The following is an 18,273-nucleotide window of genomic DNA, read 5'->3' as shown; positions in this document are numbered from 1 at the left end:
CAGGGGGAGCACACGGGTCTGAGGCTCGATAATGAGACCATAGTTTGGTGTCACATGTGAACCAGTCCACTGAAAATTTGCCATAGCAGCACACACTTTTTGCATGACTGTGTAAGGTAACTTATTCCACCCTTGAAATTGCAGTGCTTTTTAAAAAATGCCAGTGGTGATCTAGTTATGTAAACTGCATCAGCCTATAAACATCTTTAATCCATTTATTTGAGGAGGAGGAGTATGTATATACTGTTTTTTAACCACACACAAAATTCTCAAAGCGTATTACATAGAAAAATAAGTAAGATGGATCCCTATCCCCAAAGGGTCACAAACACAAAGGAGGTACCAGCAGCAACCCCTGGAGGGATGGTATGTTGGGGTGGTGGGCAGAGTGGTGGTGGAAAGGGCCAGTTGCCTTGGTAAATATAAGAGAATTGCCACTTTAAAAGTTGATTCTTTGCTTACCAGGGATTAAAATTAAAATATAAATTAAATGCTTATTGAGGGAATCGCTTATTTAAAAGCTGTCTGAGTTGGTATTGCATCATGGCCAAGAGCAGAGATAATGGTGCTGAGGTGTCTGGCTCAAATCTTAAACTTGGCTACAGACTCACTGGCGTGGCTTTAGAAAGCCATCTTTATATCTATTTCTGAAAGAGCTGGATATGTTATAATCCGTATGGCCGCATAACTGGAGCACATGTGGGCAAGAGATTGGTACTGGCAGACTTGGGGTAACCTGCAGATATGTCAGTTTTGACAAATATCGGGGGGGTGGCGGCTAAGGGGAACCAAAACCCTCCAAAACTGCCCCAATGTAACTCAATGAAGCAGAATGTTTGTGGAGTCAGAGGACAGTTAACAAACGACTAGGTGAGTGGAGCTAATGGAACTTTGTGGCGAGGAGTTGGGAAATAGGGCTTCGGAGTGGAAAGTTTCACAGCTTGAAGAATATTCCTTCAAGACAGTCACAACCGCTTCTGAGAAAAGGTGCCTAAAAATTTCACCATGTTCACATACAGGCTCAGGTAACACATGCACACTAGAAATAACTTGCAACATTTGTTGTGGATCATAAGAACAGCCCTGCTGGATCAGGCCCAAGGCCTATCTCGTCCAACATCCTGTTTCCCACAGTGGCCCACTAGATGCCTCTGGGAAGCCCATAGGCAAGCGATGAAGGCATGCCCCTTCTCCTGCTTTTGCTCCACTGCAACTTGTATTCAGAGGCATCCTGCCTAAAGGTTACCTATGGCCAGCAAGATTAGCAGCCATAGATAAACCTGTCCTCCCTGAATTTGTCTAAGCCCCTTTTAAAGCCATCCAAGCTGGTGGTTATCATCCCGTCCTATGGCAGAGAATTCCACAGAAGAAGTACTTCCTTTTGTGGTCCTAAATTTCCTGGCCATCAGTTTCATGAGATGACCCCTGGTTCTAGTTTTGTTGTGAGAGAATGAGAAGAATTTATCTCCACACCATGCATAATTGTATAGACCACCATCAGGTCTCCCCTTAATTGCCTTTTTTTCTAAACTTTAAAGCCCCAGATGTTGTAGCCTTGTCTCATAAGGAAGGTGCTGTAGGCCCCTGGTCATCTTGGTTGCCCTCTTATTTACCTTTTCCAGCTCTACAATGTCCCTTTTGAGATATGGTGATTAGAAATGTACGTAGTACTCCCAATGTGGCTGTGTCATAGATTTGTATACAGGCATTATGATATTAGCATTTTTATTTTCAGTCCCCTTCCTAATGATCCCGAGTGTGGAATTTGCCTTTTTCACAGCTGCTGCACACTGTCAACACTTTCAATGAGCTGTCCACCGTGACTCCAAGATCAGTTGGCGACTGACTCTCCTGGTCAGTTGCCAACAGCTCAGACCCATCAGTGTATATGTGAAGTTGGGGGTATTTGCCTCAATGTGACTCCCTTGACATTTACTTACATTAAACCACATTTTCCATTTTGTTGCACTCACACCCAGTTTGGAGAGATCCTTTTGGAGCTCCTCATAATCTGTTTTGGGTTTTAGTGCCCTAAATTATTTAGTAGGAAGGAAGTGGGATGGTATAATACAATTTATTAAAGAGCATAATACAATTTATTAAAGATCATTTCTAATAAAACTCTTCTTCAGGGGAAATGGTTTACAGGGCACAATACTTGACTTCTAAACTTCTATTGTGCCCTGTAAACTACTTCCCCTGAAGAAGAGTTTTACTCGAAACATATTAGGATCTACTCTTTAATAAATTGTATTGCACTGTTCCTTTTTTCCTTCCTTCCTAAATAGTTTAGTGTCATCTGCAAATTTGGCCACCTTGCTGTTTACCCCAACCTCTAGATCATTTATGAATATTGTAAAAAGCACTGGTCCCAGTACTGTATAGATCCCCAGGGGACCTTGCTTCTCTCTGTTGTGAAAACTGTTCCCTCTATCTCCTGTCCTTCAACCAGTTACATCAACCTGTCCCTTTATCCCATGACTGCTATGTTTGCTCAAGAGCCTTTGATGAAGAACTTTGTCAAAAGCATTTTGGAAGTCCAAGTATACTATGTCAACAGAATCACCTTTCTCCACATGTCTTTTGACATTCCAAAAGGTTGCTGAGGCAAGATTTACTTTTGTAGAAGCCATGTTGGTTCTCCTTCAGCAAGGCCTGTTCTGCTATATGTTTAACTATTTTGTCCTTAAGTATGTTTTCCATCAATTTACCCAGAGCAGACATTAAACTAAATGAACTGTAATTTCCTAGTTCTCCCCTGGATCCCTGGTCCATACTTGTCATCTTTTTATTCTCAATTTTCAACCCATACTTTGGGGACAATAATACTGGCTTACCTTACAGAGTGGTTATAAGGAGTATTGCGATAACATCCAGGCAAACCTTGCTATTTGCAGACCCAACATGTGCAGCTCCGCATATGTGCGGTCAGGTAGTTGACACCCGGCCTCAGCTTACATGGAGGGGGGAGTTTTAAAGAGTTAAATTCACGTATCCACGGTGTTGGGGTGGCCAGAAATGATCTCAGAGGTATTTTCTGGTCACCATTTTCAGAAAAGGAGCCATTTTGTGACTCGCTTCTGAAAACAAAAACACTTTTCAACCATTTTTCCTGGTCAGCTGTGGAGACCTGTGGAGCACGGTAGGGCACCCTCCTTCCTTACATTGTTTGCCCATTTTTCCAGCCTTCAGGAACCTAACCCCACCCCATCCCCATTGCCTCAATGCCCCATTTATCCGCAGTTCCGTTTCCTGTGGTTGTAGCAGAGAACAGAATCCCCGCGGATAATGGGGTTTACCTGTTTATGAAGAGTGCACTTGGGGGGGAAGTGCTATATATACACAAAATATTATTGTTTATTTGAAGAAAAATGCATTTTTCATTGGAAGTTAATAACAGACTTATAAAATACCTACTGCATAGCTTCATACATTGATAACACTAAGGATAACACTTAATGTATCTGATGAAGTTGGCTCTAGTCCACAAAAGTGTATGCCACAACAAATCTGTTAGTCTTCAAGGTGCCATTAGACTCTGCTTTTTGCTGTAACAGGCAAACAGAGCTACCTCTCTATAAATTGATTCTGTTCGTTATGATGCAAAAAGGGAAAGCTGCATTGCTACAGCAGCCTTTTCCGTAACTACAGCTTGTTTGTTCATATTGTTTGGTGAAATGTTTGCACCTGGTCAGCAGTAGTACAGATCAACATATTTAAATACTCCATTAACTAATTTTTGTTTTATGGCACATTGTATGTTGTCCTGTGACCTACCAGGCTGACCAAAGGCTATCTGCATTTAGTGATCTTTATCAGATGTTGTACTAAATGAGCTGTTGCTCAATTGCTGTAGTTGAGGATTTGCCGAAAATGTTGTAAGGGTTTTTACCTTTTTATTTTTAGTGCTTTAGAAAATGTGCTCTAAAAAAAATAAATACTGAAAGCTAACAAGACTAAGCCAATGACATTTAGCCTGACTAAAACAGCCACTTCTGCCTCGTTGAATGGGTTGCATTGAGCCAGTAAATGCTACTGACACACACAAAAAGTTAAGCTAATTAATCATGTCTGCACAGAAGTAATGCTGCAGGGAAGCCATTATTAAATGGTATTTTAGCACAAAAGAAGAGAACTACCTTATTCCCAGAAGAGTTACCCATGCTGGCCAATCAGAAAACAGCACACACATGTCACAGCTTTCTCTTCTGCTTTGATATATTTTCGGCTGGTAAATGATTGGCTCTTAACTGAGGTTTATGGGAGGGATTACTTGACACTGGTTGTAGCTTCCCTGCAGATCCTTATTTGGTAGGCGTTTGATAGAACAAGGCTTTTCCAGCAGCTGAGCATCTTGACATACATAATTCATTAAGTCTTGGTGTTCTGGAAATATGCAGATCTCTAGTTACTCTTCAGATTTCTCCTCAGCTCATGCATTATATCTTTCCAATCTGGTCCTTGAATTTTGCAGCACTTTGGAATTTTGCAAATGGCTCTTATATAACCAGAAGATCCTACAATTGGAATGCTAGTTAGATGTTCTCTTGTACACCTAATTGCAGGAAATCTATAAATCATCAGAACTGGCAAATAAGAACAAAAAAAACCTGGGGGGAGAAAAGAATCCAGCACATTCTCTTTCTGTATCACAAGAGCAGCAGAGGACTGAACATTTTTATTCACCTTGGTAATAAATTGTTTTTAAAAAATCAAAAATGCCCGAAGCAAACTACTTACTCTCAGTGTCTTGGGGCTACATAAAGGTAGGAATGTTTTTTTTTTACTTTTTAACCATATTTGTTTGCGTTAAAGCTTAAATAGTGCACAAATAGAACTGCGAAGACAGAAAAGAGATAACAGTTGAACACTGATGTTGTGAACTGGCATATTAACATAGCCTATAATATGCAACTATAGGAGGAGAAAGGAGTGCCCTCCTTTTTAGGCTTAAGTCATGCCTGTATAACTGTGTCTATAATAAAGGAATTTTTCAGGAAATAGTTTATCGATATATCCTTCAGAGAAAAGCTGCTTTAAAAAAAACACAAAATCAAGCTGGGGGTTTTGCACCAGATCCCATTAATTGAGTGGTTAGTTAAATAGAATGGGCAAAGAATGATGACAGAATGCATGGATTCACATTACTTTCTGATTATGAGAAGGTCTCCCCAATTACCAGGATGCTTTTTCCAAGCATTTTCTGGTTTGTAGTGTCTGAGACACAGTCTCTATTGTTTAAAGCCTTCTCTAAAGTAATAAGAAGCTGAAAACAATCTTCTCTCTTCAATGTCTTGCAGTGTAGGACTGCTAGGAATCCACCTTGAGTTCAAAGCTTGCAAAAAAAAAAGCAATTCAGATTGGGTTGTCTCCTTTTTTTAATATATAAAGCTGTGTATATAAACCTGATTCTTCAGTACCCATTCACCTGGGGCACATTCATAATTGTTCTTTTCTTGGTGCCTTTTTAAATTACATGTCCAAAGTATATGCCCATATAATATACAATGAAATGCATCATATTGCCTCGATACCTGTAGCATTTGTTTAAAAATAATTCATCAATCTGTGTTAATTCAGAATCACATTTTAAACCAATCTGTATTTTTAGATTGCCAATTATTTGATACTTCAATAGCCCGGTATAGGAAAAATAATCAGTTAAATGAATTAATTACATTGTAGCAATGGAGCTAAATTGATAGAAATATTTGAATCTAAAACTTGGAAGTGAGAAGCTATTTAGGTCATTTAGGCTTTTGCTTTCTAAATAAGTGGGTTTTTTTCAATATCTTGTTAAGATTTCTGTCAATTAGCTTTGAAGATTGGTTTCTTCATATTCTTGCCAATTATCTTTTCTATATCTTTGATTTAAAGATTTGATTAGACAAACTAATTTGTGCTTTGCTTATATTTTCTTACCATGGAACTTACTTTGCTCAAGTTCTTTAAAAACTTGTCTTTGTTCAAAATACTTTCCCCAAATACCACACCATCTCTTGGTCAAGGGCAGATTAATATGCTTATTCAGTAAAGGCAGTTTTGCATGCAAAAACTGGCTCTCACGCACTGATTCCCTTCTGTCTACAATTCCTACATGTTGTGTGGAGAAAAACCCATCCCAGTCAGGGGTGAGCATGAAGTGCTCATCTATGAGGTTCCCTCCATGGCCTTGGGCAAGCCACTCAAATGGGATAACCTTGTTCCCACCACCATCTGCACTGCCCTGACCTCCTTGGAAAAAACAAATATGAAGTCAAATTTGATAGGACACTGAGAGTGCATGTGTGACTGACTATGGGGATGGATCTGCTTTGCATGCAAAAGGTCTCCAGTTCACTCTCTGGCATCCCCAGGTAGGGCTGGAAAAAACTCCAGCCCGAAATCTTGGAGGATCGCTGCCAGTCAATGCAGACAATACTGAGCTAGATGGACCAGTTGTCTGACTTGGGCGGGGTGGGGGGGCAGCTTCCTATGTGCAATATTTCTCCACCCCAAAAATGATTGGCTCCCCAACAGTGGTGTGTAGGTGATTATGGACAGTAGCCCTCATGCATGCTATTGCTGCTTCCAAAGAACTTTTTATGGGAGCATTTTGCTTTTCAGTTCATACACTATTGCTAATTAAATTTTAACAGAATAAGAGCCTTGACTAATTAGATTTTATCAAACATATCTTCAGTAGTAAGCAGGTGTGCAGTTGGAGCTTTTTGTTATTTTTGCTGAATGGCTAAATATTATTTATAGAGATTCTTCATATTCTGCTTTACTGCCATCTCTTTCCAAGAAAATAAATCCTTTACCTGTGCAGCTTGTTCCATATTTCTTAGAAATGTATGTTTGAAGGTAGTGCAATGAAGTCCTACTATAAATTTGTAATTAATATATTAGTCCATTTAAGACTTGCAGCAGATATATTTCTTTTTTGAAAGGCTTAAGACTGTTTATGGATCAGATTGGTGTAAATTAGACTTTTGGTATAAATTAATTAATTGGTGTAAATTAGACTTCCATACCTATTTTTCTAGGATATAAATCATAAATCCTTCAAGGTTGTTCTAAATATATCTTTTTAGAAAAACATACTTTCCAAGGGAGCATGGGGAAACCCAGGTTGCCTCCAAATATTATCCAAGGTACTCCATTCTGGTCTGGTATTTTGTCTCTTCTTCACATGCATATGTAAATAGCTGGCAAAGAGGTAGCATAATCACTATAGATATATAGAAAAACTGGCTTGAATTTATTTTTATTTTTTATTTAATTAAATAAATTTCATGAATTTATTTTCAATGAAGACACATAGCAAAGGCTGCTAGTAGGGTAAAGACTGTAAGAATCTTGCTATATTGCTGCTGCCCGATAGAGGTGTTTCCCATAGTCTGGGAAACATACCAGTGGGGATTCGAAGAGGCAACCTCTGGCTTGGTAGTCAAGCCATTTCCCTGCTGCGTAAGGGAAATACAGAGGGCATTTCTTGTGCTTAGGTCCCATTGAATTATATTATTATGAATATTAATATTATAAATATTGATATACTGCATTTCAACAAAAAGTTCTTAAAACAGTTTATGTAGAAAAATAAGTAAGAGGGTTCCCTGTTCCCAGAGGGCTCACAATCTAGGGGAAAAATACAAGATAGGAACATAGGAAGCTGCCATATACTGAGTCAAACTATAAGTCCATCAAGCTCAGTATCATCTACACAGACCAGCAGTGGCTTCTCCAAGGTTGCAGGCAGGAATCTCTCTCAGCCCTATCCTGGAGATGCCAGGGAAGGAACTTGGAACTTAGATGCTCTTCCCAGAGCAGCTCCATCCCCTAAGGGGAATATCTTATAGTCCTCCAATGTGGTCTCCCATTCAAATGCAACCAGGGTGGACCCTACTTGACTAAGGGGACAAGTCATGCTTGCCACTACAAGACCAGCTCTCCACCTAGACACCAGGAACAATCACTAGAGGGATGCTGTGTTGGGGGTTGGATGGGACCAGTTGTTCTCTCCCTGCTAAATATAAGAATCAGCACTTTGAATGGTGTATTTTTGCCCAGTAAAATGGGAGAAGCATTTAGGGCTCTTTGATAATAGTAAGTGTGTTAGCTTCTGCTCAGTTGCACCTTCTGTAGCTATGCTTCTCCTGCATTGAGATCTGGGACAGATGCATTAGATCCTCGACAGCTTCTTCTACCCTCTTTCTTGATGAGGCGCGCATCTGCAGCTCTTCGTAGCCTTGCATCTATCTTGTAACTTACTGAACCCAAACATATGATCTTGCCATTGTTTTTATGCCGGTTTGGGTGAAATTGATAGGAACTGCTAAGTAAAGGGAAAGATGAAGCAAGCAACAGCAAACCTGAGCTTAAGGAAAAGGGTGTGCTCCGCTCACTGGTGTGCCTTCTGCCTTTGCATCTTGATCACACTTTTTCTGTGACCTGCTCCATCCCTGCCTGCTGTGTAAAATGTCTGGGGACCAGGTGTAGGTCATGTTAACATGATGGCAGACATGAGGTCATAGAGCTGTCTGTCCTCTGCCTGTGACCTCACAGAACCACATCAGCAGCAAACACCTCCCAGCCTCAAGACTAGCCAAGTGACTAGCATTAGCCACGGGGAATTTGTGCAGTTTTTTCTTAGGCATGGCCCAGCATGAGAATTAGAGACCTTGTGTTGCCCAGGGCAGATCAGAACATCTGGATCAAAGACACCTGAGGGCAGTGATTCTTCTTCCCCACCATGGTATTTACTGTCATGTAAGGATCTTTGAGGGAGTTGATTAGCTTAAGCTACTGTTGCTGCGTTTTGAAGGACAGAAGTGGTTCCTCATTTTTATATGGTTATAGTAGCCCTATTCACACATTATATTCTTGTACAAGAAGTGTACAGTGTACACTGGTACAGTCATTGAAACAGTATGCTGAACACAGGTACAGTAGTACACTTCCTATCAGTACCACGCATTTGAGGGGTCTGTACCCAGATTTAAAATGAACACAAGTACAGTCATTCACACAAACACATGTATGAGACATCTATTCACTGTCTGAATAGAGCTCAGGCCTCTGTTAAAACACACACACACGCACTTACTTTTTAAAATTGGATAATAGTCATTCATACGTGTGAGGAGCCCATGAAATTCACACAAAGAATCCTTCCATCGCTGACCCCTATGACTGCTCCCTCCAGCCTTGAGGAACCATTGGCTGAAAAGGGGCCAGTGGGTGCCCTGTCTCTGATACCAAATTTCCCCTGTCCTCCATGGCAGTCACTTCAGAGGTAACTGTTCAGTCTTCCTTCGTCCTTGAGGTGACCTTGGAGAGGGAAGGATTTCTGGTTCCTCTTGTTAAAGGTAAATTGTGCCATTGAGTTGGTGTCGACTTCTGGCAACCACTGGGCCCTGTGGTTGTCTTTGTTAGAATATGCAGTATGGGGTTATGCATGTCTCATCTTCCTATATTGCTGCTGTCCGATAGAGGTGTTTCCCATAGTCTGGGGAACATACCAGTGGGGATTCGAACAGGCAACCTCTGGCTTGCTAGTCTGGTCATTTCCCTGCTGCGTAAGGGGAATGAGATTTCTCAGCTAGTTCCATTATTCCCCCTGCCACTATCGTCACTTGGGTCTCGTGACTGCCTTCTGTCCTCTGCTGTGGAGAAAGTCTCCAGAGGCAGAAGCCCTCTTCACACATCAGTTGAACATACATACATACCTGTGTGCAGACTCTTGTCAGCATCTATAGCATAATGTCTGAATAGGACTTCAGAGAAACATATAAATGTGCTAACCTTCTCATGTGGTAGTTTAGAAGAAGTGGGAGAAGGAAGTGGCAGGGAAAGCTCTATTTCCCCACATACACTGACTGGCTTTTAAGTATACACAACTCATGAAGAAAGCAGAATGAAGAAAACTGAGAAATTGGGAGGTGTGGGTTGAAAACAGCAGATGAGGTGGTTTATTTTATGTTTATTGTTAAATTTTTATACTGCCTTTCAATAAAACAAACCCAAGATGGGTTACAAAACATTTAAAGCAATGTGACTATGGAACAGTTACACAATAAAAATATTAAATTGAAGTATAATGATACAAATCTAATTCAAAGTTTAAACACACACACACACACACACACACAATGAGACCATAAAATACAGAGTAGCACAACAAAAACAACACTCATATAAAAGCCTGGGTAGAAAGCCAAGATTTCCCTTGCTTTCTAACAACTGTGATGGGTGTATGCTGCACACCCAATCCGTTTCCTCTCACCCCCAAGAGTCTGTTGCCAAGCTGTGTGCTTCATAAGTATAATGGCTGACATCCTGACTAATGTTGCACATGCAGAAGATGGTTGTACTAACTAGTTTAGCCAAGTCTGAAGACTGAGTCCCAGGCTCGTGTTGAGCTAGTGGAAACATGTTTGTGCTTGTGCAACAAGATGCACAACCTGTGGCATGCCTCACACGTTGTGCAGGGAACATTTGCGCTGGATTGCGAATTCAAGCATCCCTGTGATTTTGCACAGGTGTGCAGTCCTTTTGCACTCATCACTTAGTTCATTGTGCAAGCAGCACAGCATTTGGCTGTTGACCAATTTGGTTAGTAGACATGAGTACAGTGAGAAATCATGCTTGATTAGTGGTTCCATACTCAAGGCAGTTTGCTCACTTATCGAGACTCTTTTCATGCGTGGGGCTTAAATCACCTTTGAGCTTTTTGCTCATGCTGTTTATGTTGTCTATAGGGAAATTCATTCATTCATTCATTCATTCATTTAATCAAATTTGTACACTGCCCCAAACTTTAGTCTCTGGGCAGTTAGAAGAAGAGAAAATGGAGAAGGGGCATTTGCAATGCACATGAGCATTCTGGTCAGTGTTGGTTTTACAGCCACACTACAAACCTGATAATGCAACTGATGAAGTGCGCTCTAACTTCTGAAAGTTTGTGCTAAAATAAATTCATTAGGCTTTCAGGTCCCCCAAGACCATTGTTTTTGCTGCACTTCAAGATGTACATTTCCCCAACAACCTGGCAAACAAACTCACCTGTATAGAACTCACTGTTGAATGTTTTGTATTTAGAGCCTGATCTTTATGCTCTGTACATGTCTGTGGAATGGAATTGTGGCAGTGGTCTTGCTTTGCATGCAGAAGGCCCCAGGATCAGTCTTTGGCAGCATATCCAAGTATGCCTGGGAAGGACTCCTGCCTAAGGAGCCACTGACAGTCAGTGTAGACAATACTGAGCTAGATGGATCAATATCTGACTGTGTATAAGATAGTTTCCTATATCTCACACCACACAGGATGGAGTCCAGGGGATTTTTGTGCCCTTCTGAAAGCTGGTCTCACTCCCTGCATCAAACCAATATGACCCTTTGGTGGTGCTACTGCTTTAGGTTAAAAGAACTGTAGAAGAGATTTTCTTGGGGCATGAAGTGACTGGGCCACATCTCTGGAGCCTTGTGTCCTTCCTCCCACCCCATCGGAAGACTCTGCAGGCCTACAGCTCTTTAAGGCCAGTGCAGCATCCAAGGGCATGGTCTGAGGGCATGTGGTTCAGTAACCTTGCTGAAGCTTAGCAGGCCTGGTCTGATCACTGCCTGGATGAGAAAAGAGCCTGAAAACCCCATGTATGCCATCACAAGTTCCATCATGCAAGGAAGGAAGGAAATAAATGTAATAAATAAGTAGCTAGGAGCAAGCTTTTCTCCCTTGCAATAATAGTTGTATTGCAATGCAAGTTTCTGTACAAACCTAACTCCATCTTCAACGCAAGCATGTGCCAGCAACCTTTTGTTACCAAAGCAAGACATCTGCCATTCTGCCACAAAAGGTTGCCATTGACATGATAAAATCGAGCATTGGGTATAATCTGGGAGACAGCACGGTGTCAGTATGCATTGGAGAACATGATACTATCACCTAATAACCAAAAAGGTCTCTTTTATCTCCGGGTTCTTGATCCCATTAAAAATGTGTGGTGGTTTTTTTGGTGGTTTTTTTATAGAAATGCTGTGATCTGTGAAAAAGCTGTATCCACAAACAAAATTACAGTGCACAGATTTCCATGGCAGTTGGATCAAATTTTTGCAAATTGGGTACCTAATTTTAGATGCAAATATGTAGAGAGTTGACAAGAATTTTTGACCTTTACTTATTCCTGCCTACAAGGATGCATAAAATGGTTCAGGGTGCTGAAATACATCAATTTATGGCGATGACTTGCTACAAAGTACACATCATGTGGAAATAACTATATTACTGGAATACAAGAATTCAGGGGAAATTGCTATTTTCTTTTTCCTCCAAAGGTGGATAGACATTTAAATGGGGGTAATTTTTCCTCTAAATTAATATCTAGGAAATTAAAGAACAAAAGCAGTAGTATTTTGGGGTGTTGTTTGTATTCACATTTGTAGAAATAGGGTATTTCATTGTTCTGTTGAGCTGAGGTGGCTTATATGTGAATACGTCTTTCAAAAGAATCATCACAAGAAAGTTCTTATGCTAAGGCACACATTTCTTGGTCACTTATATGTAATCTTTATTTCTTTACAGTTCAAAAGAATGCTCAATCGAGAGCTAACCCACTTATCTGAAATGAGCCGATCGGGCAATCAGGTCTCTGAATATATATCCAACACATTTTTAGGTAAGCATATGGTTATGGAAACTCGCTGTGAATTTTCCTGAAGTCCCCCCCCCTCTTTCCTACTGCCTTCCACCCGCATCCAGATGGAAAGTACAGCAGTTAACACAAATGTAGCATTTATTTTGTAATATGCTCCATATATACACACATTCATTATTGGTTAAATAAAATATAATGCTTGCTTTTAATTTACATCATGGGTTTCCTTTATATTGAATGTGGCCCTGCTGTATTCAAAACGTTCCACTGGATAGAGCCCCCAAATATTGCTTTCTGTCATTGAACATGCATGACCTAGGTATGCACGGGTGTTCTGTGTAGCTGCATAATTGGCACATTCTCCTGATTCATACAGACATGTGCCTCTTCTGAGTTAGAAATCTACACTACACTGTAAACCTGGCCTATGTCAGCATCTCTAAATGTCTTGTTATGATCTTGTTACTGGTTGGTGCATTGAAGCAGAGCCATGTAACCTTTTTCCTGGGAGGACACAAGAGAACAGATGGCTTGTTGCGAGGTCAAGGCAGAGCCCTAGCACTGGCACAAAGATCAGTTGTACTTTAGAGCCAGTGCTGGCACTGCGGTGCAGTGTTATAGCCCAAGCATAGGCAGCCTTGGCTCTCCAGTTGCTGCTGAACTGCAGCTCCCATTATCCCCAGCTGCAATAAATTGTGACTGGGCATGGTGGGAAATTTTAGTTCAGCAACAGCTGGAGAGCCTGATGGTCATGACTGTAACAACTATGATAATACAACTTGTCCTATTGATACAGTAGTTTTGGGTGTGTTTTTTAAAAGTCATTTCTTTGTTAGTTCAGGTGCACCTGAAATCAACCCTTTAAAATCCCATCCCTATAATTTGCTAGGGGATAGATGGAAAATTGGATTTTACAAACCATGGCAGGGGAAGCTATCAGCCTAGTTTCAGACACTTTGAAAAGAACTGGCATAAGATTGCCTGCAGAGATGACCTACTTAGGAGAATCTTCTCGCTTCCACTCACTGAGGTAACCAAGACTTCAGTGTCTGCCTGCATTTCCATGGGGGGCGGGGCGGGGAGGAGGGCTAAAAAAATGCATCTGCATCAGCCTGCAATCTGTCCGTTCTTTCCAGTAGAATCAAGAGGGCTAGAACCCTGGGTTAAGTAAAGCCACTCAGATCTGATCTAAGACCAATTGGTTATAATAGGGCTTAGAAGCTCATAAATGGGCACAGGACTAAAGCTTTAAATCAAATCCAAATGGTCACGCAATGGTGCAGTCTCAAAATGCGAGCAAGCAAATTGCTGGTTTGAAAACACCCCCACTTCACCATCTACTCCCGTCCCTGCCGCAAACATGCGAGTTTTTCACGTACAGGAGAATTGATATGTTGGTGTTTTCTAATAAGCAATCCCTCACATGCATTCTGAGGTGGTAAAGAAATGCCGAAGACTGGACCATGAGCCGTTCCCCTGGAAGAAATGGAACTACCTCTTGAAGCCAAATTAAATTGCTTCTTTTCCTTCAGTTGTAATTAAATGGGATGTAATACGTCAAATATTTTGTCTTTCACAAAGACTAGCCCATGATTTTTTCGAGCTTCAAGCACTGGGCACAACTCTGTCCATGTTTCTGTTGCTATTACGTTCTTATAAATGTGTCGACAGCCAACAACCTGGATTGCTTTAAGAGGGATTTGGATAAATTCATGGCGGAGAGGTCTATCAATGGCTTCTTGTCGGAGGGCTATAGGCCACCTCCAGCCTCAAAGGCAGGATGTCTCTGAGTACCAGTTGCAGGGGAATAACAGCAAGAGAGGGCATGCCCTCAACTCCTGCCTGTGGCTTCCAGCGGCATCTGGTGGGCCACTGTGTGAAACAGGATGCTGGACTAGATGGGCTTTCGGCCTGATCCAGCAGGGCTGTTCTTATGTTCTTATCCCTGCATAGTATAATTGCTAATACTGAGACTGTCTTCACAACTTAAGCCCACCAGTTCTAGATCATATTTCATTTTCTCATTTTCAGTACAGTTTTCCTGTTTCCTCTAGAATATAGAACCCTAAAATAAGTCTATAATTCTTCAAAGCAGGGGTAAGCAGCCTTGGCTTTCCAGCCATTGAACTACAACTGCCATCATCCCCAGCCACAATTTATTGTGGCTGGGGATGGTGGGAGTTGTAGTTCAACAACATCTAGAGAGTGATGGCTGTCTACCCCTGCTCTAAGGCAGTGATTTTGTGTAAAGGGGAGGGGAAGTACTTCCAGAGTTCAGAAGTGCACCCAGCACTGATAGTGTTAGCTGCTCATTTTGAAGAAAGGCTCCTGGAATCCCATGGAATTCTGTGGCACATCTCAGATCTTCTGGGCAGACACTTCCTTTCACTTGAGTTCATCTGACAACTTGCTTTATAATCTCCCCCTTTGATGGTTCTAAACTTTGTGCATATGACTGGAGCCATAAACATCAAGGCAGGCACACGAGTCATTACTCTTCAGCTGCCATTGGTTTGCGCCAGTCCAGTTCTCTTCTCCCTCCACCCCATTTTATTTAATGGGTGATCAGAGGGAAGCAGTGAAGGGGTGGGAGGCGGCTGAGTGCTGCAGGCAAAAACTCCGTGACATTTTCACTTGTTTGCAGGGATCTGACCAGAATCCTCTGCTGTTTCCAGTAAGTGCTAGCTCTTTCTGAAAGGTTAAAACAAAAAAGAAAACAACCCTGCCAAATCACAATAGAAATGGAACTATGGCCTTGTTACAGTTGCATCCTTTTTCATTCACATGGGTCATTAGATGGAATAAATATTTATGAATGCTCTGGACGTGCACCATAATTCCCGATTCACTTTTTAAAATATGGTGTGGGGGGGGAGCCTAAGAATATTAAAACAGGGATTATTTATTTATTTATTTATTGGTCATTGAATCGCTTTATTTTGCACCTTTTGAAGAACTTGAGAACATGCATCACTACATCTGTAGAGGCAGACCAGAACATGTGAGGAGATAATTTATTTTCCATTTGATTCTGAGTTTTTTGGGATTAGAAATTAAGGGGGGAAATTACTACACACCAGGTTTGTGCTGTCTTTTGACAATCATTTGAGGAGAAAAAAATGGGGGGGGGGGGAGAAGACCAAAAGTCAGCTTCCATCCTCTTGAGATATTACTTTCTTAGCCACTTCAGTGTATTGTGACCCTGGGAGTGGGCCCTAGATTTGCATTCTTCTCTGCCCTTTCCCCATTGCATTTGCTCACTACTAGTTCTGTGGTCCCATTCAAATGACATATTTGCATCTAATAAATGTGTGGAGCAGAGTGAGATCACGCCTGTTGTCCAAACCCCCAGCTTGTGTTCAGCTGAAGACTTGAACAGTGTGTGCAGCTGGGGATCCTGCCTTTTACTGGAGGAGCACCTACAACTTGTACATGCCTAGGCTCTTTCTGTACATTTGACTGCATGCATGGAGATCAGGACAGTGGGTGCAACTCTGATTTCCCCCTCCGTGCAGCCATCAGTTAATTATAACCCTTATGTCAGAGAGCGTCTACGTTGAAATAAACATGAGATTCCCCCTGTCTGAAGAGCTTGCTTGCTTGCTTTCAGTCAGATGAACATTTTTTAAAAAAGAAATTTCACATATTGTCATGTATTAGCATTACTTCATTTCAGAGGCTGTATTAGTAGAGTAGCTTGAGTATTGGATTGGACATGGGAGGCCAGTCTCCAGAGCTCGGCATGCAGGGGTGTATCAAGGGTAGGGCAGGCAGGGCATGTGCCCCAGGCACCACTTGAAGGGGGGCACCTTTTTAAAAAAAATTTTTTTAATGGCCACCCAAAACAAAATGGCTACCGCGTATGCTCAGATGGCCTCTGTGAGGCCCTAGGCCAGGCCAGGCCTCACAGAGGCTATTTGAGCATGCGTGGTGACCATTTTGTTTTCAGTGGCAATTTAAAAAAAATTTTTTTTTTAAATGGCCACCGCACATGCTCAAATGGTCCCTGCAAGGCCCTAGAGGCTGGCGGCGGGAGGGGGAACCTTTGCAGACCCCCCATGGCCTTTAGGAAGCCCCCCAAAGGGGCTACAGGTAAAAACAAAATTTAAAAAATTAATATAAGTCCCTGTACACATATTTAGTTTGGCACTATGTACAGAGAATCAGGGTTTGTGAACACTGAGCTGAAGCTTATGAGCTAGGATTGTATTCATTTGCTCTTATTTTGCTTCTTTTGATAAGTGAGTTAAATGTGACGTCTTAATAATCTGGCTATTAATAGTGTGTTTGTCTTTGAATCAGTGTAAAATCCTTAGTTTTAAGACCCACAGGGAGTTTCTTGCTTTCTTTCTCTCATTTTAACTGTCTTTCTGAAATACTAGAATATATTCCAAGCAGTGACACAGTTTACTCTGCATATCCTTTAATTATTTTCGGAGTATCTGGGAAAAGTCACATTCTCCATTTATTTTTAAAACTTATATAATAGTGATGCTACAATGCATAGTAGAGAATTAGACAGGCACTTCTGTTTAGTTTTCCAAGTACACCTCCACATAGCACCTCCAGTGCTTGCCCTAGGTGTTATTTTCCCTAGATACTCTGTCGGCGTGCTATATCTTGATATGAGGCTGTATTAGTAGAGTAGCTTGAGTATTGGATTGGACATGGGAGGCCAGTCTCCAGAGCTCGGTGTGCTATCCCTTGTTCTAACCTAACCCCAAAGGGTTATTCTGGATATGAAATGGAGTAAGGAGATATTGCAACTCACCTTGAGCCCGAAGGAAAGAAAGAATGAAGGTTTTTGTTGAGCAGTTGTAATGTTCAATTATCTGTATTGTTCTCACAATGCTGTATGGAGGTCACTGTTGTTTCTGCTGTATAAGATAATAAAATGAAATGGAGAGAGAGAGATTTGCTTAAGGCCATAGGGAATCTACAGCTTGGTCTGCATTTAAATTCACTGTTTTCCTAGGACCACATCACCTATAGTACCTGTATATTGGTATCGGCTACCAATCACCTGTAGTAGGTGTTTCCTCCCCCTGCCTTTTAATCTACGATTTGCAAATTTATTTGAGAAACATTGTGTGACATTGCAAAAGCTGGCTTGGTTTGGTGGTGGATCGTTTCCAAGATGGCTCTAGTGTACAAATAGATAATAGGTTTCCTTTCCTTCCCTTAAAGACAAACAACATGAAGTGGAAATCCCATCCCCAACACAGAAAGAGAAAGAGAAGAAAAAACGGCCAATGTCTCAGATCAGCGGAGTGAAAAAACTGATGCACAGTTCCAGCCTAACAAATTCCAGTATCCCCAAATTTGGAGTCAAAACTGACCAAGAAGATATTCTGGCCAAGGTAAAAGCAATGGTAATCTCTTGTGCACCAAAAACATGTTACTTTTACTGAGTATTTACACATCAGTGCATATGCTTTACATATACAAGTCAGCAATTTCACACAGATATGGTACTCACACCATACACCGAAAATTAAAATCTGAATAGGACTGCAGCATTTCTGGAGACTTCCTTGTTGATCTGTACTGCTAGTGGTAGACAACAAAGCATGTTGGTTCAGTTTGTGTAAGGGTCTCCCTCTGAAGCAATATACATCTTTACTGTTTATAGTTTTAAA

At 41.3% G+C, this 18,273-nt stretch overlaps 1 protein-coding gene across 24 annotated transcripts in view; it reads left to right on the top strand.

Moving 5' to 3' along the window:
• The window catches only part of PDE4D (phosphodiesterase 4D), a 990,732-nt gene that overhangs the window by 953,576 nt on the left and 18,883 nt on the right, over positions 1-18,273 (top strand). For 22 of the 24 annotated variants that reach the window (XM_053289923.1, XM_053289926.1, XM_053289927.1 and 19 more), the window contains 2 exons: positions 12,562-12,655; positions 17,822-17,994. In XM_053289923.1, coding sequence (XP_053145898.1) covers positions 12,562-12,655; positions 17,822-17,994 — 267 coding nt within the window. Of the gene's footprint in view, positions 1-4,356; positions 4,767-8,555; positions 8,738-12,561; positions 12,656-17,821; positions 17,995-18,273 lie in introns of those variants that run through there. The other 2 variants (XM_053289941.1, XM_053289943.1) reach the window with 2 other exon arrangements.

The sequence above is a fragment of the Hemicordylus capensis genome, chromosome 2 (genome assembly GCF_027244095.1).
Source record: "Hemicordylus capensis ecotype Gifberg chromosome 2, rHemCap1.1.pri, whole genome shotgun sequence".
Lineage (NCBI taxonomy): Eukaryota > Metazoa > Chordata > Lepidosauria > Squamata > Cordylidae > Hemicordylus > Hemicordylus capensis.
Note: the sequence above shows the minus strand (reverse complement) of the source record. Positions and strands in the feature narration are given on the sequence as shown.